General features: G+C 37.1%; 1 protein-coding gene across 1 annotated transcript; it reads left to right on the top strand.

Moving 5' to 3' along the window:
* Window positions 1-9498: 9498 nt before the first annotated feature.
* BBS5 (Bardet-Biedl syndrome 5 protein) lies at window positions 9499-19934 on the top strand (the record flags this gene model as incomplete). The annotated part of the gene is made up of 10 exons (XM_051219629.1): window positions 9499-9646; window positions 9695-9760; window positions 9799-9848; window positions 9882-10009; window positions 10046-10181; window positions 10216-10311; window positions 10349-10411; window positions 12566-12715; window positions 19004-19075; window positions 19791-19934. The coding sequence occupies 10 exons, from the start codon at window positions 9499-9501 to the stop codon at window positions 19932-19934; spliced, it is 1053 nt and encodes a 350-aa protein (XP_051069794.1).
* Between the last annotated feature and the right edge of the window lie 4089 nt (window positions 19935-24023).

Genomic DNA, 24023 nt, shown 5'->3' with positions numbered 1-24023 from the left:
TTGTGATGCATATCGGTCATCAAGGTACAGATACATACATGATGAATAACACTGAGCTACCTGTTGTCCAGACATATAATGACTTAGGAGTCATCGTTAGCCAAGACCTAAAGACTACTGCACACTGTCGTGCAATAGCCGCCAAAGGTTTTAGAACGTTATGGTCAATACGTAGAGCTTTTAGTCATGTCGACGCTAAAACGTTTTTGACTTTGTATACAGTGTTCGTACGTCCTAAACTTGAGTACTGCATGCAAGCGGCCATCCCCTGCTTAAAAAAAGACAGTGAGCTTCTAGGAAAGGTTTAGAGAACGGCAACTAAGCTGATTCCCGGAATAGCGAAGCTTCCGTATGAAGCTCGACTGGCCAAGCTGAACCTTTTCCCGTTGTCACATCGCAGAACTAGAGGTGACTTGATTACAGTTTTCAAATTGCTTAGTGATAAATTTGCACCTGATATGCCCTCATTTTTTCTTGTCTTCCAAAACAGAGAATTTACGAGGACACTCCGAAAGAGTTCACAAGCCCAGGACAAATTACTTGTCAGCTGACTATCGACTTTCCCATCGAATCATCAACGAGTGGAATTCATTACTTCAGCACGTGATTGAGGCTCCATCCGTTGACTCTTTTAAAAGAAAGTTGGATCAACTGAGAGAGCATCACTGCCAGGACTAACAAAAACCATCAGGCCTCCTGTCCTTCCCAAACTGAAACTGAACTTCCTTACTTAGTATTAGATCATCATCGATACCTTCAGGTAGGAACCTAGGTATATTTACCAATTCAAAGAGAAATATTACTAAATGGCAGTGAAATACTGGCATGAGTCTCCAGGTTTTCCCCTGGAAGACACCTGAAGATTCATCTGGACTTCATCAGAGGGTAACGAATTCCAGAGTACAACTGCTCACAGAGTGTAGAAGGCACAATACATTCCGTCTTACTATATTGCGTCTCTAATTTCTGGATGATATTCCTTAGGTTTGCGTCAGAAGTGAGCTTAAACAGATGTTTAGGGGAGTGCCTATGAATATTTAAAACGCTATAGATCGTTAAAAGTTCAATCCTTAAACACCTAGACTCTAATGTGTAAACATTCTGTGATTTGAGGCGCTTTTCTTAAAGTTTGGCTTGGAACACCCGGAATGGCTCTCCTTGTGATACGTCCCAGTGTGTTGTTATCTTTTAGGAACAAAGAATGATAAAATTTATTGTCGTACTATAAATACGGCTTAATAAGGCTTTAAGGATTAGACAGAGCTATTTACTGCCAAGTTGTATGCGTAGTCTGCGACGCGTCTCATATGGAATACTTTACACTTTGAAGTGTTTAAATTTGGTCGACTTTTATCCACCTTACTTTGAAGTAGAATCAGGTCCTTCTGAAATACCGGCTTATTAACACGGTTCAAAATTATCTCCAAAGTTTCACGTAGTCAGCGAATAATAATAAACCAGACGACACTTGCTGAGCAAGGTCATTCATATAAACAAAAAAATAATGGGTCCTTGTATCAAATCCTGATGGGCCTAGCCAAGACATTCTGTAACCTGAGAAAATTAAGATCTACTCCGACCAAAACTTTAGGGGTTAATGCCCTCTATATCTCATTCCAATAAATAATATCCCGTTAAATGAGTATTTACTGTGGCCAAATCTACTAGTATTATGAGTTTACTAGAGATCATTCAATAGCCACATCAACAGTTGTAGAGATATATTATATTGCTAATGATAAGTAAGAATTCGCGAGCGCGCAGAAACAAGCACACGCAGAAGCGAGAGGGAGGAGGAGAGGAGAGAGCATGAGAACCAACTCGATTCAACCGAACGTGAGCCGATATATTCAGACGAAAATAATTCACAGACATGTGATGAGTAGGATAAGTAATGAACAACCGAACGAAAAATAAGTGAATGGAACCATCCAAGAATTATTTATGGGTCATTCTCACAGGTATTATTATAACATGATAAATAAGTGACTAAATTACACGTGTATTCATATTCCCTTTTGATCATAACTTTGTACTTGACCTATTGGTTACTATCATACAATTAACAATTCCTAAATTATTCCAAATATATTAGCTACAGTATCCAATACTCCCTGTTGGCTGAATCTTGAATGATCAGTATTTTTCGTTTTACGGTGTTATGCAATCTTGTCTCCTTATATATAAACCGAGTATGTCTGAGACACACGAATCATATTTTGAAGGCTCATATTTGTGTTCTGTATCGGACGGCCTGGACTAGGCGAGATGCTACTATACAGAGGGCCGATAACGATTTAGAATTAACTCAATGCTGCTAGTACTTATCAATGAATTTCCTATTTATCATCCTTTTATTAGTATAATTATCAAGCCCCTGACCTTCTGCTTTGACTAAAAATTGAGCGTAATCGATTTGATTGAGCCGATCCTTCACCTGCGGTTATAAAATTTTGATTTCAAGGCCAATCTTCATATCTGATGGAATATTAAGTTCACTTTCCACGCAACATCTTTTTCACGAATCAGTAAAAATTAAATAATTTCCTTGGAATGGCTTCTTGTCGTCTCGATACCAGTTAAGAAGAAAGTAAGACTTAGGCACCATTATCTTTGTTTGTACCCGCTTTTCTCCTCACTTCTCCAAATACAGAGTAGCTATTCATTATTGCTTTCTAGATGCTTCCCATTTCACAATGCTACATCTTTGTACATAGCAAAATTCTAGCTTGTGAATTATGTGAGTAGCATGTTGATAAACATATAGTTGTCAAAAAAATTAACGGTAGTAGCGTCCCTAGTACGTTTTTACGCTCGACGAATCACTTGCATCATGAGTGTACGTGGAGCTACATACTAACATTAGTTAAAGTTTCAACTTTCCACAGAAAACGCTTGAAAAATCCGAAACTGCTATTCAATAGTCAGACAAAAGACCGAGACAACTGACCATCTGCTATTACCTTTTTGTTGACAAATTCTGACTGGTCTAAATATCCTATCAAGAGTCTATCCTACGACAAGACAAACTTAATTTATGAATTCGAAATGACGTTATTAGTGGAGTGTCTGGTTGACCATATAAACATTATAAAAACCACAACTATGAAATGATCGAAATTGAGTTTTTAGCAAGTATGTAGTGGTATCGATCCTAACGACACAAACCTCAAGGTTGAACATGAGATAAATTGCGAAATAGGCATTCAACATTTACCACGGCGCGGCCAGCGATAGTGAATACTCATGCAATAAATCAGATGAAATGGCTCGGCCTCGCAGCTGTAGTCGTTCTGTATAATTTGTTTTTACTCACATTAAAGTTATTACCCTATCTTTAAATAGAGCAAGAACAAACATTGATGCAAAATGGTATGAATTCATATTATTTCGAGGTTTCTCGTCAGCTGCTTACAAACCAAAATTGTGATAGAATTTTTACATGGAGATAGTGTGAAACAATTGACATAAATGAGTGTAAATAACGTGATTACAATAATAACTATATATATATGCTAGAAACAGGTCAGAGGTCAAAAGAGGGGGGTTAATCCAGAGTGGGTGGTGTAATAATTTAGTGAAGTTCATAAATTGTGTGATAATTGTAGAGATTAATGGAATTAAATAATGTTAAGGTAGATTACGTAATAATAATTAAATAGGGTTTGGAAAGTTAAGATGATTTAAGAGGATCAGGTGGCGGAAATGTGTGAATAAAATTTATTTTAAGAATCAGGTAATAGGGGGGGGAGTATAAATTATCTTAGAATAAGTAAATGAATAAAATAACCAAAACACAAAACAAACAGAAACAAAAAGATTACCAGGGTAGTGATAAGTTTATTAAAGTCTCTTTTTGGATGCATAAGTCCGGTTTCAGTTTCTTAATTGCAATGGCTTCAGCAAAGCGGAGAGTGGTAGTAGTTCTTTGTCTATTGATTATTTTAAACGCGCTCATAATATCGACGGTATGCCCGGTGTCAAGTAGATGCCGAGCTATTGCACTGTTAAAAGCTTTAGTCCCTCGCAGCGTCAAGTTCTTCGGAATATGCTCAGAAATGCGAACCTGTACTCTTCTCTCAGTTCTTCCAATGTATGTGCTACGGCACGTACATGTGAATTGGTAAATGCAGTTGGAGCAACTGAGGGGAGAGGACTTGTCGATTTTCGTTTGTTTCAGTGAGCAGTATGTTTTCCATAACGTAGTCAGTTTGGCTGCCGGGTAGGTCACTTTTAAAGCGGAATTAATTCTGTGATTGATAATTCATCTCCTTTGAAGCGTAAGGATAGGAAGCAGGTTTTCTTTTCAACTGTATCATGCTTAATCGGAGGGTTTGTATTAGCATATTTGTGGATGAATTTATCCGGATATGCATTTTCACGTAGGCATTTGGTGATTGTAGTAATTTCTTCTTCGAGGCATTCTTTTGAGCAGATTTTTCGTGCGCGGTCAAAAAGGTTTCGCACAATACCCTTTTTATAACTCATTGGACAGAAGCTGTTAAAGTTGAGATAAACTCCGCTCCGAGTGTTTTTTCTTTCGGTGAATGTGTCTTTGTAGTGTGCCGTCTGATGTTCGCCTAATTCCAATATCTAGGAAATGGAATTTATCATCAACTTCATGTTCCATGGTAAATTCTATATCTTTGTGCACTTTATTGAACAGACTAAGTAGGTACATGGAGTGTTGGTGATTTTTGAAGACAAGGAACATGTCATCCATATATCTGCAGTAGAGTGTGGTACTGTCGATTGCGTGCTTCAGTTTCTTTTGTTCCAGATGTCCCATAAATATGTCGGCAAGAATTGGGCCTAGAGGGCTGTCCATTGCTATTCCATCAATCTGCCGGTACAGAACATTGTTAAATTTAAATTGTATGTTTTTTGTACACAAAAACAGGAGCTGTTTAAATTCCTGGGGTGGTAAAGGCAGGCGTTCTGGATATTCACATATAATCTCTGCCGTTTCTTCCAAGGGGATATTTGTGACCGCGCACGAAAAATCTGCTCAAAAGAATGCCTCGAAGAAGAAATTACTACAATCACCAAATGCCTACGTGAAAATGCATATCCGGATAAATTCATCCACAAATATGCTAATACAAACCCTCCGATTAAGCATGATACAGTTGAAAAGAAAACCTGCTTCCTATCCTTACGCTTCAAAGGAGATGAATTATCAATCACAGAATTAATTCCGCTTTAAAAGTGACCTACCCGGCAGCCAAACTGACTACGTTATGGAAAACATACTGCTCACTGAAACAAACGAAAATCGACAAGTCCTCTCCCCTCAGTTGCTCCAACTGCATTTACCAATTCACATGTACGTGCCGTAGCACATACATTGGAAGAACTGAGAGAAGAGTACAGGTTCGCATTTCTGAGCATATTCCGAAGAACTTGACGCTGCGAGGGACTAAAGCTTTTAACAGTGCAATAGCTCGGCATCTACTTGACACCGGGCATACCGTCGATATTATGAGCGCGTTTAAAATAATCAATAGACAAAGAACTACTACCACTCTCCGCTTTGCTGAAGCCATTGCAATTAAGAAACTGAAACCGGACTTATGCATCCAAAAAGAGACTTTAATAAACTTATCACTACCCTGGTAATCTTTTTGTTTCTGTTTGTTTTGTGTTTTGGTTATTTTATTCATTTACTTATTCTAAGATAATTTATACTCCCCCCTATTACCTGATTCTTAAAATAAATTTTATTCACACATTTCCGCCACCTGATCCTCTTAAATCATCTTAACTTTCCAAACCCTATTTAATTATTATTACGTAATCTACCTTAACATTATTTAATTCCATTAATCTCTACAATTATCACACAATTTATGAACTTCACTAAATTATTACACCACCCACTCTGGATTAACCCCCCTCTTTTGACCTCTGACCTGTTTCTAGCATATATATATAGTTATTATTGTAATCACGTTATTTACACTCATTTATGTCAATTGTTTCACACTATCTCCATGTAAAAATTCTATCACAATTTTGGTTTGTAAGCAGCTGACGAGAAACCTCGAAATAATATGAATTCATACTATTTTGCATCAATGTTTGTTCTTGCTCTATTTAAATTCATAAAGGGAACCAATTGCATGAAATTTCTGAAAACCCTATCTTTAGCCTGAATTTGTTCTTTACAAACATCCAACGTTATGTCTCGAACTTTTACAATATGACGAGTTAGAATAGACCATGGTGTGGCTTTCACGCAAGATCTTATGGATTAGGTAGTCATATCAACACAAATCTACGACTTCAGGATTAGGTTTGTTATTGGAGAAGCACTAATAACGAACTAGACCATAATTTTACAAGTGTATATGGGCCAAGAAAGATTTTACATATGAGTAAACGGTGAGACGACAGTTTATGAACCAGCAAGTCACAAGTAAGTGAATACTTCTATGACGACGGACCACGGGTGAACTCGAGGAAGCTGTAGGAGACTCAGAAGGAGCCGAAGATATTCCGTCCAATCACCTTTTGGAAGAATGTTCTGGAATACCTACGTGTAGCTTCCCTATTGGACAATACTAATAACCCCCTGTATGCTGATTAGTAGACTGTAATGATGATTTTGTTTTTGCTAAAAACTATAAATACCTGACAATTTTGTACAATAATTGACACTGTCTGGGAATAATGTTCCTTTCACTATTCTTCTGTCTTCTCATTGAGACTTGGAAGAATTCCGGCGTTCTAGTGCTCGGGTTGTACGCGGCATATCAAGAACAACCTACTAGATATAACAGTTTCCAAGGTCATGATGCCCTTTTCAGTTCCCAGTGCTCACGTATGGTCAGATTACGGTGGAATTTAAAGAAGACATTATAGTCAAGTGGCTATGACGAATCAATTTTCGAAAACTTCCTTTATTTGTGGTTGAAGTGATCAAGTGACTGACGGACGTTGTGTAGGATGTTGTGACGTATTTCTGTTACATAGGTTGGCGGTTAAAGTTTGCTAGAACGAGACCGTTTCCGCTCTGCACCGATGGAGACTAACCCAGATTATGATAGCTGTTGTAAACCGGATGATAAAAGCGCCAGTAACACCGGCTACAACCTTTTTAGGTGTAACTGAAGCCTCAGTAGTTGAATAGTATAGTACTGTCAAGATATATGCGCAATGAAATGACAAGTTTACGTGAATTGTTTTGAGGAGTCTGCAGGACCGTAGAAATAGACAAAATGGTTGCTAAAAAACAAAAATCCAACCAGAGAAGTGTTAAAGCAGACTGGGTAAGTAGCACTACCATAAATATACCCAGCACGTCCTCGGTATATATGATAGACCATCTCAAAAAGGAAACTTCCAGCGCGTTAAGTACCAACAAATTACAACTATATTACCAACTATACGAGAGTATGTGCAGCTGGGAACCACAACATAGACGGATGACTAGACAGTATATCTATGCATAAATAGACTGAGCTACGTGCACCGTGTCGTCGTCCACAAGCGGCATTTTGTGGACACCACCACCGGATTACACATAAATAATATAGAAGCAATGTGATTGAGGTGAAAGAATGTTTTTAAACCATGTCAAAAAAATATACACTACTTTTTCGCTTCGCATAATACATATTAAGGCTCTATACCGACCGTTTTCTGATTGACTGAAACTTATCAAGATCACCGGTGTTCTTTCAAATGTCATCCACAAGTTATGCTTTCACCAGTGCTGCTGAATCCGACCCGGCAGTTTCCTGTACATTAATAGATGTTAGATTAATTATCGTCCGCTACATACAACCATCTCATTTTGACATCTGTTTCTCTCTTGACTAGCTAGCACATTAACATATCTGATATGCCTGGTACACACTTATATAATTTGTGCTTCTTAATGTTCCCTGGTCAATCAAAAATGATTATCTTGGGTTACATTTTAAATTGTGCAATTCCCTACTCTCTATCATAATTGTGGCTTTATTTTTCGACTAACTGGGTACATAACCATTATTAGTTTGTAACTACTGTGTATTATACATGTGTGCTTTTGCTCGATATGAGTTAGTTTTCATGTGTTTTTCGTCGCATGTCATCGCTACAACCCAAATATTTGGAATTCTTGCACCCCACCCACTCGCAAACCTTACAAAACCATATGTTTTCCTTGTGAGTCTACAAGACTACTGATCGCATTTCTTGTAGCACCATAGAGTGCCTATCACTAATATCATTTACTTACAGAAATAATGAAAAAGCATCCGATATTTTATACCGTCTATGTGGATAGTAGATCTGTTCGGTAGTAATGTGACCTCCTAGGTCGTATCGAAATAATACTTCATAGTCACTGTCCAACGTGATATCAAGTTTCTGAGACGACTGTGATGACTCCATGAAACAAATAAAGTCTCACTGATGTGATTTTTTGAGTTAAAAAATTTGAAAGGTATGAATTATGGAGTCCAAACACCTGACCCAAGTTGTCTATCCGTGACCTTAACGAAGATCACTAAACTGCTCAACCCTTAGGAATCTTCAGTCCGAAGTAGAAACGGTACAGCATGATGGTCTATTAGGCTTGGACTCAGAAACATTTCGCCGGATTTACAACGTTCTCGCATAAAATGCCTAGTTTGATTGCTAAACTGATTTTAAAATGTACGATGCATCTGCTGTTTAGTGAATGGGAGAATATCCAACCCGTTTCTCAGTAAAATAGATCTTAGTTACTATGAAATCTCCAACAATAATAACCCAGGAAAAATGGATGACCCATCGAAATGCATATAAATCTTAGCGACTATCTCAACAACGAGCTAAAATACCCTAAAATTAAGTAAATATGGGCTCTCAGTCTTCGGTCTCCCGAGTTATTATTACGAAAACGCGACATATCCATGTATTATTGTTCTGTAATCGTAAGCCAAAAATAATGCATTTCAATACAATATAACTCACAATTAAATAATGGTTGAATATTTAGAGCGTTTCTGGAACAACGTAATTTCCTAGTCTAAAATTCAACTGTGATTTGGGCGAGTATCCTATTCAGTGTGACTATTATACAGAACGAAGCTAGCTAAGAAACGAGGCCTTCAATTTATGGATCAGACTATCTAGTATTTGCAACGCGATGGATTCTAGGGTCGTTTGAAACTTTCTCCATAATCAGATATCCATCTAATTCAACATGCTCACTGGAGCTTGAAGATTCCAAAACGCACTTTATTGTTTAAAGCCGCTCTGTTCTGTTCCCATATATTAGCCATATGTTTCTAGTGACATCATGAATTATATATCTTTTCTCGTTCATAGGGTTCCCGGCTAATCCGACCCTCAGAATTTTGAAAATGCCTTTGGATAATATTTTTTCAATCCAATGACACAATCTCTGCCTCATTCCTCTACAAATTTCGACAATTGAAATTTTCTTTTAAGGCATGCCAATTGTGTTTCTATGGTGTGTCGTCACAACGAAGCAGCCAAATAAGCGTCAGCGCCCAACCAAATATGTTGTCATATTCCAATGAAGTGTTGTGGCAGGATAGAGAAGTTCGCTTCGATGCTCCCCGTTGCGATTTAGTTTTTAGAAATGGAGAGGTAAACTTTAAACTTTTGGAAAATGTCGAAGATGTGAAAGGAAATAATGGAGACAAAGGTATTTGTTTGTATAAAATACCAAAAGGCTGTAAAATTTGTTTTTCAGGGGATTTATACATTACCAACTTAAGGTTGCTCTGGATATCTAAGTGTGTAATGCGGAACAGTTTGTGTAGGATTAATTATATGCTATTACTTACACTACTTAAGCTATTGGCTTTGGCTGCATCATAAATATTTGTTTTAAGAATGTCAATTCAGTAAGTACATGAGAAGATCCACTTTATGGCTAGAAAGCAGCTGAAAAAAGCCTGGCGGTTGATGTTCTTACTACGTTTTCTGGGACAAAGTATGAATTCATTTTTGCTGAATGCGGAATTGGTGATTCCAAAATGATGGAGTACATTACAACAGTTTACAAGTTAGTTTCGTCCTCAAAGCCTTCCAAATTCTAAAGGGCATATGATTCTACGAGAATTTATCGAGAATTACGGGTTCGTGGAGCACTAGTGAAAGGAAACCTTCTTATGTTATTGCCATTAGAAAGTTTATTTGATGAGATAGATGGAGTATGGAATCTTTCATCTGATCAAGTAGTTAAATTTCAGAAGTAGATAAGTTATCAAGGGAAACCTAGGAAAGTTGTTTGTAACAAATTTTCGACTTGTTTGGACATCTATAATTAACATGAACTTCAATATTAGCATTCCTTTCCTGCAGATAGTAATTATGTCGAAAAATACTAAAATTCTTACTTCAGCAAATGATTGCAACCAGAAAATCTAAGTTTGGAGAGGCACTCGTAATTCAAACCACACGGCAGGTAGGTAAATTCAGTACGTTTTAATATAGTATATAGGTGGTCATTTATCAAAATTCGAAAGAATATGCTTTTACCATAGAACTGATTTTATCTCTTCGACTGAAGTTTATATAAATTATATTAACTCCCATATCCGCTTACCACGGCTGTAACAAAGAGCCGTAGAGTTGATTGTGGAAGAACGTTATTATTTAATAAGTCTTACTAATTGTAATCAAACGACGACTAACCGTAGCGTTTAGTTATTAGGTAATTAAAATTAATGATAGAAATACAGTCATCCAATCAAGATGACGTAAAACCTGACACATGCGTACATAGGATAAATTTGCCACATCCCATTAGTATTGCACAATAAAACTGTCAGGGTAAATCTTAGTGTAGCAGCGTTGAAAATAAAGTTAGTGGGCTCTGAAATAATCAGTCATTGAAAGTGCGGTTTATAGAAATATCAGTTTGCGAAATAAAAAAGTTACGAGGTATTCAGAAACTTAGAATCTGAGGGAAGAAAAGGAGTTAGTGCACCTGCGACAGTCAAAGCTATTTTGACTCATGTAATTGAAAGTCATTAATCATTGGCTACAACAATCACGCAGACCCCAATCAGCTAGTATACACCTGTCTACATGTTTTAGCCCAAAACTCAATGCTTTCATGAGCCAACACTGTGTCTCGGTTCTGTCACTCCTTACTCCCTCCAACCTACTTCTTCCCCAGCCATTATCGCACATCGAGTTATTCGGTGAATAAATATACGTAATACATCTCCTAATCACTTCGATCGACAAAGATTCGCTTTGAGAAACAAATGCTTATCTGAAGACATGTAAACATTAAAAAGAAAAGTATTATAGCACATAATTGTTTTCAATAACTTCTTTGTCAAACTTCTCAAGTCCAAAACTGTTATTTTTGTGTTACAATATAAGGAAAATTACATTCAAACTAATCCATGTTGTACGTTTAAAATGACAAATTTCGGGTTGACTGATTTTTAAACAGTACAACTTACTAACATAATAAAACAACATCATTAATATTGTTGAAGAAAGGTCGTTTGATTCTTAATTCCATTTGTGTCTCCCATCTTCACCATTGTTCTCCCTCCCTTCTGTGAGGTTTGTCTTATCCCCAGTCATACACTCACCTTTTTACGCGATACTCCGATTATTAATTTTTCTTAATCTTAGTATTATTACTGTCATTACTATTATTGTCATTATCATTATTATAGTCACAACAAATTTGACATAATAATTCCTATAGTTCGCTAATTTGTTTTGCATACGATTGTATCATATTGACTAGAATCCATTATCTTGATTAAAACTTATTCCTTCTTGCCTTTATGTATAACCTCTTCTCAACAATACTAATGATGTTGTTTTATTTTGTTAGTAAGTTGTACTGTTTAAAGATCAGTCAACCCGAAATTTGTCATTTTAAACGTACAACATGGATTAGTTTAAATGTAATTTTCCTTATATTGTAACACAAAAATAATAGTTTTGGACTTGGGAAGTCTGACAAAGAAGTTATTGAAAGCGACAATTCGCTGTAATACTCCTCGTTTTAAAATATTATGTGGGAATTTCCAAACTTCATAGACATTATTTTGATTCAGTATACATAAGAATTTAGGAGTCACTTATCAGTTAATCTATTAAGATGTTTACAACCAAACGTACACATCATTATACTGAGTCTCATTATCTCTATTAAAACATTATATTAAGGAAACATAACGTACACAGTTTTGGTTACGTCTTTATTGTAAATGTCTCATTTTTTCCCATTTTAAAATATGTATGGTCTTATTTGACTTATGAATTAACTTGTGTGTAGTTCACATCAGGAAAACATTTTACCATTGATTACAACCTAAAATACCTTTCGGTTGTAATTTTTTTATGTAAAATATACAGTCTTGGTAGCGTAAGTTCCTTGTAAAATCATGCATCAGTTTACGTTAAGAAACCTGTCTATTCTTAAAGGCAGAGTTTTCAGTCCTGTACAAACTATTGGAATCCGAAAAATAATACTAAGTCTTAGGTTAGTGTAATACAAGAACTTCAGTTCAAGGTACAGCAATGAACTAGTCAAAATGGTTACTTAGCAAAGACAATCTATATCTGCATTTTGTTTTGCTTTCAGGCAGGATCGTATCTTCTTGGGTTTCGAATAGATCCACGCGAGCATCTCAATAAAGTAGCGAAGCAACTTGGTAGTTTACATAGCATTTATTGGAAAAACCCTGTTCTTGGAATTACTACTGGTCAAACAAAAGATGAAACAATACAAAATGTATGTAAATATGGGATGAATATATATATATATATATATATTGAAATGGGAAGTGACATCTTTAAAGGTGTGAAATATGTTTGATTTACCCTCTGTTTCTCTATCTTACGACCAATAAGAAATGTATCTTATAGACATATTATAAAGAGCATACTCTCAAAAAATAATATAAGTTTTTCAAATTTAGAAAAACGTTTCGTCCTTGTTACTCAAATCTTGTTATCCCGTACGTTTATTTTGAACAGCTAGGGGATAGTCTATTTCAACAGAAAAATTTGTTAGTCAAATTCAGACGACCGAAAATGTAAAGGTAGTTGACTTAAATACATTTAAGTATTTACATCGAAAATGTGATGGTATATAAATTGAATGTGTGTCTATTTGTTTTGAAAGAGAATATCTGATTAAAGTTTTAAATGAAACGATTATATATAAAGTTGAATAACTACATTCTGGGTTATATTTCTTACACTTCATTGGAATGAATTTGAAATACGTGAGGGAGCAAATATGACTTAATTTTATTATTCAAAGGTCATAGTCGGCATTCCTCGTTAAATGTATCCCCAAAAACATTGTGTCTTATGCTTTCCAGCGAAACTTAATGGACTTTTATGCTGTCAAATGTTGCCGTTTGTGATAACAAGAGTCAAACGGCCAAGTTTGCCTTGATATTATTTAGATGAACACAAGGAACATATTGTAATGAACGAACACTCAGGTAGGAACAACCAATGTATTGTTTCGTACAAAGTTACAGAATATCTTTGTAAAATGTGAGGACCGTAAATTGAATACTTCATCTGCAAATTTCTGTCGTTTGTCTTTCACATTCTGTATGATCCTTCCAGTTTACAATTCCTTTCTATTACCTTCAACTCAATCTTCTTAGCCTTCTGCTGCCAGGTATTCTCCTTCCGATTGATATGCCCCCAAATGCCCTGTTATGGCCGAGAGTCAGTCAGTCAGTAACAACGTAGAACTTCGTGAGAACGTACATCAGTCCGAGTTGCCACACCACATTAGCACAGAGATGAAGTTGTCGATTCAAACCCCGAGAGTGGGGAGAGTTATCTCTCCATCTCAAAGTTCCCTCACATAACCACGCATATACAACCACTGCCAGGAAAGTCCTACTCACTGCCTTCTCGTGGCGGAAGTGCTCTTTATGACATTGAGAGGACGAATAGTGAATGTCCGGCACTTTAACCGGGTTGGTAAATATGGGAGGTTTACTCAGGAGGGATTGGAAAACACCGATTCCAATCAAATGGTGCACATGGGCTCCTGTATCCTGAAGGAAAAATTGGTGTATGAACCAATCGCTGGTCACCGGTTACCATGGGACTGCATCTCCTCACGACGCTCCACTGCCTTGTGGATCAGACCTTTAGGTCAAAGGCTCGAGGTGTGGCCCCTAAGAAAACCAGCTGCTTCGGTCTGGGCACCTGGACAATATCACAGCCCACACACGAATAAAATGAAAATGACGATATTTACCGAAAATTCTGTTCACACTTCGATTTACAGTCAAACAATTCAAATTATTATTATTATTATTATTAATATTATCATTATTATTATGATTATTATTATTTACTACGTCGTTTATTCACTATCTCTTACTCCCCCTTTATGTATCCTTATTTTTCCACCTATACAGCAGCTTGCCTATGGTGGAAACTCGACTGTATCTAAACGTTCTCGAGTCACTGTCCGGTTGAAAATTTAATGCTACCACCAAATATGAATACTGAAGCAGTTTTCCTGGAATCACGTGCACCATTCAAACTGGCTGCCTTCAACGTTCTCATATTTATGCAGGTCGGACAACAGATAGGGCTGGCGATGTCTTTGGAAAGTCTTAATATCGATGTCTGCTGTCTATCCGAGACCCGTATTCAAGACTCTGGTGAAGTACTACAAATTCGATCTCCATCTGTCGCTTCGAAAAGCTTGTTTTACGTGCGCTTATCCGAGGACCCTGTGGCATCTTCGTCTGGTCTTGCTGGCGTTGGTGTCACACTGAGCGCTAGAGCTGAGGCAGCACTAGTCGATTGGATCCCCATCAACAGTCGGTTATGTGCTATTAGATTAGAAAGTTCCATCAAAGTGAGAAGAAATCGGCGTTAGAAACGATGTCTTTTCGTCATCTCCACCTATGCCCCGACAGATTGGAGCCTGGATGCAATTCAGGATAAATTCTACCACCAGTTAACTGTTCTTCTCCAGAAAGTGCGTTCGACAGAAATTGTAGTACTAGCCGGAGACTTGAATGCTCAGGTCGGGCGTCTAGGCACATAAGAGAGTCGTTTAGGTGGCCGATGAAGACTCGTTGGTCGCCGGACAGATAACGAGGACCATCTACTCTAACTGTGCACAGACCACAACCTGTTTCTGGACAGAACTAACTTCCGGCACAGTCATCGCCTATGTGCCACCTGTCGTCCTCCCTCTGCATCTCAAACCTGGAATCAGATTGATCACTTCGCGATCAGCTACCACTGGCGTGGTTGTGTACAAGACTGCAGCTCCTTTTGGAGTACCTATCTGGACTCTGATCATTCCCTTTTCTGCGCTAATCTTACCTTATTTTTCAGTGGTCAACAAATTCCTCGTCCTAAACGGATGGATGTCAGTAAATTGGTTGCAACTAAATATCAAACCGAGCTAGCCCCTAGGCTAGCTACCATTCCACCAAAAAGTATAGATGAGCATTGGTTGCAATTGCATGACGTCATCAAAATGGCGAGTAAAGTCGCTTGCGGCTTCGCTATAAGCTTATAAGCACTGGGTTTCTGCAGGTTCCTTACAACTCATTGAAGCTCGCCAGTCTACTCCGGGTAACCGTGAGTTTGACCATAAACGAAGGATGTTACGTAAGGAAATTAAGCAAAGCTTGCGTAAGGACCGAGAAGCCTGGTGGTCGAAGCGTGCTAATGAGCTGGAAGCAGCAGCTGCATCTGGTAACTACCGGAAGCTCTTCCAGCTCATCCGAGCCACTGGCAGCAAGAAGTCTGGTGTGAGAGAAACAATCTGCGAGGATGATGGGATGCCAATCACTAACATCCATCGACGTCTTGGACGATGGGCAGAATTTTTCGAAGGGCAGTTCAACTGGCCTGCTGATCCGGCAACATCGGTTAGACTGTCCTGTCCTCCATGGCCGGTGACGACTGACGCACCAACCGAGGAGGAAGTTCGCAAGGAACTCCAACTCTTGAAGCGTTACAAATCACCTGGCCCAGATGACTTACCTCCGGCTCTTTTTAAAGATGGTGGTGACTTTTTGACTAAGGAATTGACGACGTTGTTTACAAAGGTTTGGGAACTAGAGAGTGTACCAACGTCATAGAATAAGTCGATAGTTGTCCCTATCTTTAAAAAGGGTTCACGTCGTTCCTGCAACAACTATCGGGGATAAGTCTACTTCCGATTGCGTCCAAGCTATTGGCTTCCGTCATACTTCGTAGGTTGTTCAAAACCCGAGAAAGATTGACTCGCGAGGAGCAGGCTGGGTTTCGTTCTGGTCGAGGATGTATTGATCATATCTTCACCCTCCGCCAAATGTTAGAACACCGCCATACTTATCAAAGGCCAACAATCGTAGTATTTCTCGACATCAGGGCTGCCTTCGATTCGTTGGACAGGGCTGTTCTCTGGGATGGTCTATTGAAGAAGGGTGTGCCTGAGAAGTTTATTAACATCCTAAAAGCCCTATATACAAACACTTCAGGCAGAGTGAGGGCACACAACCACCTCTCTCCATTGTTCCATTCGAGCAGTGGGGTTAGGCAGGGTTGCCCAATCCCAACATTCCTCTTCAACTTTGCCATCGATGACATTCTGGAGACAGCTCTGATGAATGTAAGTAATGGCTGTGTGAATCTGTTGCCTGAAGAAAGACTTCTCGACCTTGATTATGCGGACGATATTGTCATATTGTGCGATAATGCCCAAGGCATGCAATCCGCACTTAATCAGTTGACAATCAGTGTCCGTAGGTATGGTATGTGCTTTGCACCTTTGAAGTGCAAAGTACTTCTACAAGACTGGCAGGATTCCAATCCTGTACTCACCCTGGATGGTGAGCAGATAGACGTAGTCGAGAAGTTCGTGTATCTGGGTAGCTGCATAAGTGCGAAAGTCAGAGCGGCCTATGCCAATCTGGGCCATCTTTGGCGCCTTCGTGATGTTAGTCTGGCTGTATAAGGTCGGATCTACAACGCGTTGGTGAGAGCAGTTCTGCTCTATGCTTGTGAAACCTGGTCTCTCCGAGTTGAGGATGTTAGACGACTCTCTGTGTTTGATCGTCGTTGCCTCCGAAGGATTGCTAACATCCAGTGGCAATACCATGTCAGTAATGCAGAGGTTCGGCATCGTGTGTTCGGGCACAGAGATGATAATTCAATTGGTGTCACTATCTTGAAACACCGACTTCGGTGGCTTGGACATGTTCCACGAATGTCGTCCCACAGAATTCCATATCGTGCATTATTTACCGACGCTGGGACTGGTTGGAAGAAGCGGAGAGGTGGTCAGTGTATGACATGGTGTCGTCGTATGAAAGAAAGCTGTGGAGGGCTGGCTTGTGTTGGACCTTCACGACTCTCTGGTTGGGGTCCTAGAGATGGTGCTACACAGTGGCTAGAGACGTTATCAGATATGGCTCAGAATAGAAGCCAGTGGCGATCCTGCTGTAACATTCTTTTACTTTCTTCATAAAAAGTGGTTGTTTCTTCCTTAACTGAAATATTTCTTCTAGTTGTACCTTTACGTTTCCCCCATTATTATTATTACACTACCTTACACTAATTTGGTCGTTATTGTTCTTTTTTTCTTTTACGCTCCTTACCTTCTTTTGTTCTCTCTTCCCATTCTCATTGTTTGTGTGGCGCACATATATTTGGTGCCCTCTTGTACCAATATTTATGTTCAAATAAATAAATAAATAATGAATAAATCCGGTTGATATTACATGCTACTTATGCCTGTCGACAAGTAGTATAAACCACAATATTCCGGGCACCTCATGTGATAATTATTAACATAGGATTACTAAGTATCCATACAAGTCATATTATCATTTATCCCAGTTAAAATCACACTCAGATTTACATTTGACAGGCAGGAATATTGAGACATTTCCTTCAGCCTAGATGGAATAAATCGAAAATCCAACTACATTACAACAGTATTTACCACTGATTTTGCTGCAGAGGCGGTAGCAGTTCAACAATTCGAACCTGAGCTATGTCCTAAAACGTCACATTCAAGGTGTCATCACATGTGATTTCTCACGCAAAGTCAATTGATGAGTGATACTTTGTTTTAATGTTCCTAATTTTTAGTCATTTTTGATTACCACCTGAATGTGTTAAATTCATTCCTCATTTTTCTCATACTCCCTAAGTGGATATTTACCTTTTACGCATTTCGTTTTATCTAATTATTTTTCTTTTACTCTTCGATCATAACGCAACCTTATCTTGGTTCTGGAAATTATGTATTACTCTTAATATTTTACAACAGATTAAGTAGGGTAACAGGTGTAAAATTCTGACCTCGACACATTGATAACTCAGACTAAAAGGGTGATTTCTTAATAAGATAAAATAGTCCCAGCAATATATTAACTGACTGAATATAGTAAATCAAAACTGAGCATCAAGATAGGGTAACATCAATTTAATGTAGATGTACATGTTACTTAAATTACGAAACTCTCGTAACAGTTTAACATGTTCATATTTGCAGATTAAAATTATGTGCTATTCCATGTAGACAGTCTAGTATCAATCTGTTTTCGTAATCTTCTATGACCAGTTTGGTACACATTGTTACTTCCTTATACTTTCTGTCCTGTTGTTGGATTCCTGCAACAAACTGTCCGGTTTTCAATTGATTAGTACTTCCTTTTTGAGAGGGCAATTTAGTACATTTAAAGGACTCTAATTTGGTAAGGAATATTGACTGTCATGTCGTATGCGCTGAATGATGTGTTTGATTAGATTAACAGCTGAAAACTGAGCCGACACTGCATACGACAAACTGGCTGACAATATAGCCACAATTTGATGTGCTGCCTCTGTAGAGATATCTCCTCGATCTCTTATGTTGACTGACCTTTTCGCATCTATCTTAGCTGTATCTGGAATGTGATTGTGTTACATTGGCGTCTTAACATCATAATATTCGACCCATTCAATTTCTCTTTACAATACATCTCCATTGGCTAATATTTTATCAACGGATTTTCTTTGTGAAACTTTGTTTTCCTAACCATAGGTAAAGAAAATAAATGAAGACATAGATGAATCTAGAGGTCGAACTGCTGAAGATCACTGTGATATTCTTTCAGTAAGTCGTTAAATATAATAAGTCGCACCAAAAGCTTTTTTCCAGTAAACATTGATTTGCAAAATATATAGCTCGTACATTTTAAGACCTAAACATCTTAAAAACTGATAAGCAGAATATTTATTCCTCAAGTCTGTATCACGTAACTGTATTAAGACTGTTCTATAAGTAGTACCATGAAGCCATAATAACCATAACATATCAACCAACCATCCCTGTCCAAAGACCATTAGGATTATTTGGATGCCCACTCTAACAATATGGGAATAAAAACAGGTTTGTGTATCAGTAATGTCCGGTCCTCCAAATACAGTTATTCGGACACACATGAAATTCCTGTAATCTCATGGTACGTAGGCAATTTTATGATCAAAATTAGACATGATTCAGCAATAACACGAATTTGCATGATAGGTCGTAAACACGTATGGTAAAGACCCCTTAGATTAAGGAATTGCATCAACTAAAGGTAGTTTGATGTTGGACCAACGAGCTAGTTGTAACTGGCACTTAGCACATTGAGATTCTGTTTCAGCAAAATGATTATAATATCCGTAGCTATACCACTTACGGAAATATTCGTTTTTCTACCGCAGCAGTATCATTTGTGGCTTTTACCTAATACAAACACTTAAAGCTGACAGACAGATAAACAAATAAATGCCCACAACAAGATTTTACGCTAAAACTCTACTATTTTTTACATTTTACAAAGGTTTATCTAGCGGATGGAACCAAACTAAAAGACAGAGAGCCAGTGTATAACGAGGACCTTGGCCTTGCTGTCGAACGTCTACCAGAAAACTACACTATATCTGACTTGTGGAAGATAATACCAGAAAGGAAAAAAGACAAATGATTTTCATCAAAGGAATTTATCATAATCCTGACCATCTTTACAAATAACAAATAAATATTAAAAACATGTAAAGAATGTCCTTGTGTATAAACTCAACCACCGTGCAATGAAGATATAAATATAACTTTATCCATTTCCTTCAAAATATAGTCATTCTCACCCAATAAACTGTAATCTACATCATTGATTAAAATGAGAATTCCAGGTCGAACGCTTTTCCCTTGTAAGAAGAGTTCAGGACGTTCTTGTAAAAGATTTTTCTCCAACCAAACAAGCAAATCACCTAGTCGAACCACTGTTGGTGGTAGGTCAACTTGATATTCTTTTTGCTTGTTGAACAAAAGTTCAGCCCCACCGGAAAATTCAATATCAAGTCTCATCTAATTGTTATGATCTGAAAGGAAATAAACGAAAGATTAATGCATCCCAGATGAAAAAATTATATGGTCGCCAGATCTTAAAAAAAGATTCCGTAAAAAGAACTTGTGCTTTAAAACAGGTTATGAAGATAAAAAAAGACTCTTTTGATAGGTGATGAAGAGCCAAGCACTTATCACAAATTAACAATTTCAAGATCCCTATACACTTTAGAAACAAAGACTTTTTTGAGCGAACAGTTTTCAGAAAGTTTGTCATCAGGTTCTAACGCTTTATACATCTATAATCTTTGTGTTACAGTGGGCAAAATTAAGTAAACATGAATAAACTAAACAATGTTAAGAATGTGGACTTTCGTATCGGTTAAGGTGTAAATATATCTTGTTTATGTCATTTGTAAATTTAACAGGTCATTTAGAAAAGGGGCAGGCAAACCGTTATAAGATATCGAGTTGTAATCAATGTAGTAGAATAAATCACGTAAATGTGATGCATAACTGGAGAAATATTGTCTGAATGACTGAGGTGATAATTATAACCCAATCACGTGGATAAAATGTGGAATTGTGTAGACATGCACAGACGAAGAATGAAACGGCAAAAAAACGTAAAGGAAATTAGGTAAGGCACTCAACGAATACATGGAATATCATGCTAGACTCACTGAAACAAAATGTGAATTTTATTATAAATTTGCTACTATTTGCTCGATTATACTTATTTAAACTGCTAGGAAATAATTGTCCCTATTCTTAACCGGTACTGTTAGAAATCAATAACAATGAGATGTATGAGTCTCTGTACCAATATTCTGGATTTTAATCAGTCTTCGTAGTTTTTCAATAAGAACATGAAATACGCTAACTATAACAGACACTCTGAAAATTCTGCTCAACTTTGTCTTCTCATTGCATTATCGAAATTTATCAAAGGGAATAATTGTTTTAAACTTTTAACTATAAAAAATAAACAAGGCATTAGATTAAAAAGTAATAACTGATTAACTATATTTACACTTTCAGATTGGATGTAAATCCTAACCAATAATGACTCATTAGATAAGTGTAAGAATTTGGTAAATAATGAACACTAACGGAGAGTTACTAAAGTTTAAAAACAAGACACGTAAACATCACATAATAATGCATCAGTTTACAACTTCACACTTTCTAATTTCATAGAAGGAAAAGACTAACGAAATAAAAACAACAAAATGAACAGACATAAAGACAGGAGACGAACTAATATATCTTTATGAATGCGTCTGCGTTGTGACAAATTGTTCTAAGCTATGATACCTACAACTATCACTCGACTATTAACTCTTTGGAGCTTATATCATTTAAATTACTATCCGGTAGCTTAATGGACTGATATAGTATGTTAGTATAGTGAGTTAGACTTTGATATATTCCTGATTTAAGCAGTCAGATGATGAATCGATATATGGAATATGTAATAGATATTAGCTAGTGCACGATAACCTCAAAGACAAACTTTTGTTAAAGTTATACATTCAACATCAACATCACTAACATGAATGATCACTACATAACAATAGTGCGTTGAAGACACTTATGATCGGATACTTGTCTACAATCAATTCACATCAACTATCTTTAGTGATTTCAAACACATAGTTCCCTTTATTATTTTAAAGGGAGCAAGGACGAAGATTGGTGCAGAATAATATGAATCCATTTTATTTCGTTAGGTTCTCATCAGCTGCTTACAACCTAAAATATTTGAAAATCAACGTTACTACTGATATTGACATACTTATACACACGAGGGTGACTAAAGATGAATATATGCATCATGATGCACCGAAGATTTCAATAGAGTTAATAAGGTCATAAAAATTTTTGTTTCGGATTAATAAAGTTTGAAAGGGAAAGTTCCAGAACATTGAAATAGAGATTAGGACTCATGAAGTTAATAAACATTAGATAATTGTGCAATGAAGCAACTGAAAATAGATTAATAGTAACAAAGAAATATATGAATTGAAGGAAAATGACAACGAAGTAATTCAAACTTCAGGAAGAGTTGAAATAATGGATGACGTAATAAATAAAAAGAGGTTTAATGTTACCAGGGCAAAGCAAGATTTACTACTGTATCTTTTTGGATACATAGATCTGGTTTTAGACGTCTGATTTCTGTCGCTTAGGCAAACTTCTAAAGGTTGGAGTTTGATTGTTCGTTAATCACCTTGAAGGACTTCAGTGTATCGACTTCATGTCCTGTATCAAGGAGATGTCTTGCGATGGCATTGTTGAATGCTCTTAATCCATTTGATTTTAAACTTGCCGGAATATGTTCTTTGAATCGGACGTAGGCTTTCCTTCCTGTTTTACCAATGTAACTGCTTTGGCAGATACATGTAAATTTGTACACACAGTTGGTGGTAACATGAAAGGGATACCTACCGACCTTTGATTGTATTAAAGAAATGTTGTTTTGGACAGGAAAATTAGTTTAGCTGCAGGATAAGTTCTTGTCAATGCAGTTTTTAGTTCCATATTGATTGACCATGTGACATCATCACCTTTGAATTTAAGTTGGATAAAAATTGGTTTCTTATTTGCTGCAGTTTCTTTGGGTTTTTTATCTTCACGTTTTCCATATTTCTCAACAAATTTCAGTGTGTATCCGTTATTCTTTAAACATTTTTTAACATTCATAACATCCTCTTTTAATGTGTCGGCAGTATATATTCTTTCTGTTCTATGAAAGTGTTTTGACAAGTGCCTTCTTGTAACTGATTGGACAAAAGCTACTGAAATTGAGATAAACCCCGTTCCATGTGTCTTTCTTATAAACTAAACGTTGAGATGTCCCATCTTTCCTTCGTTTGATTGCGATATCGAGAAAATGGAATTTGTTCTCATTTTTATGTTCCATAGCAAAATGGATATTTGGATGGGTTTCGTTGAAAAGCTTTAGTAGATTTATTAATGTTGTTGATTATTACATACGATGAATGTATCACCAACATACATCGAATAATACACTATTTCATCGATCGCTCCTTTGAGCTTGGTTCTTTGGAAGTTAGCTATGAAAAAATCTGCTACGATAGGACCTAACGAACTTCCCCATTGCTACACCATAGGTTTGCCGGTAAATGATATTGTTGAACTGGAACTTAACATCTTTTGCGCACATGAGTAACAGTAGTTTGAATCCTGATGCTGGTAGAGGTAGAATGTCAAGATGCTGGCAAATTATGCCTATGGTTTCAAAAAGTGCTATTTTTGTAAATAATCATGTCGCATCAAAAGAAACCATAAAATTACCAGCAATATTTTTGTGGTTCATGCTACCAGAAAATCCAAATGAATCCTTTACTGCATTCGTGGCTAATCGTTAGTGAAAGCATTCAAAAGCTAATAAGAAACAAGGAGCTTACCACTACATAAACTTGTCCTCCTAAGTGCTTAAACTTAGCTTACTACATAGGTGTATCATAATGATATATGCCAAATAAACTCTTCGTATCAACGGTAATATTTTATCAACCACGCAACCTTTATGATCAGTGCACATTCGAAAAATTATTAACCAGTTTCTCATTTCCAAACTAAGTGTCAACAGATACGAACACTACAGCACAGAAGGTAGGTGGTGCATTAATCAGATGAGGTACGCAGACAGATAATATAAATGGTGTGATAATTTTAGAGGTTATGAAGGGTTTATATAAAA

This window comes from Schistosoma haematobium, chromosome 3 (genome assembly GCF_000699445.3).
Source record: "Schistosoma haematobium chromosome 3, whole genome shotgun sequence".
Lineage (NCBI taxonomy): Eukaryota > Metazoa > Platyhelminthes > Trematoda > Strigeidida > Schistosomatidae > Schistosoma > Schistosoma haematobium.
This window is presented reverse-complemented; position numbering and strand designations above follow the sequence as displayed.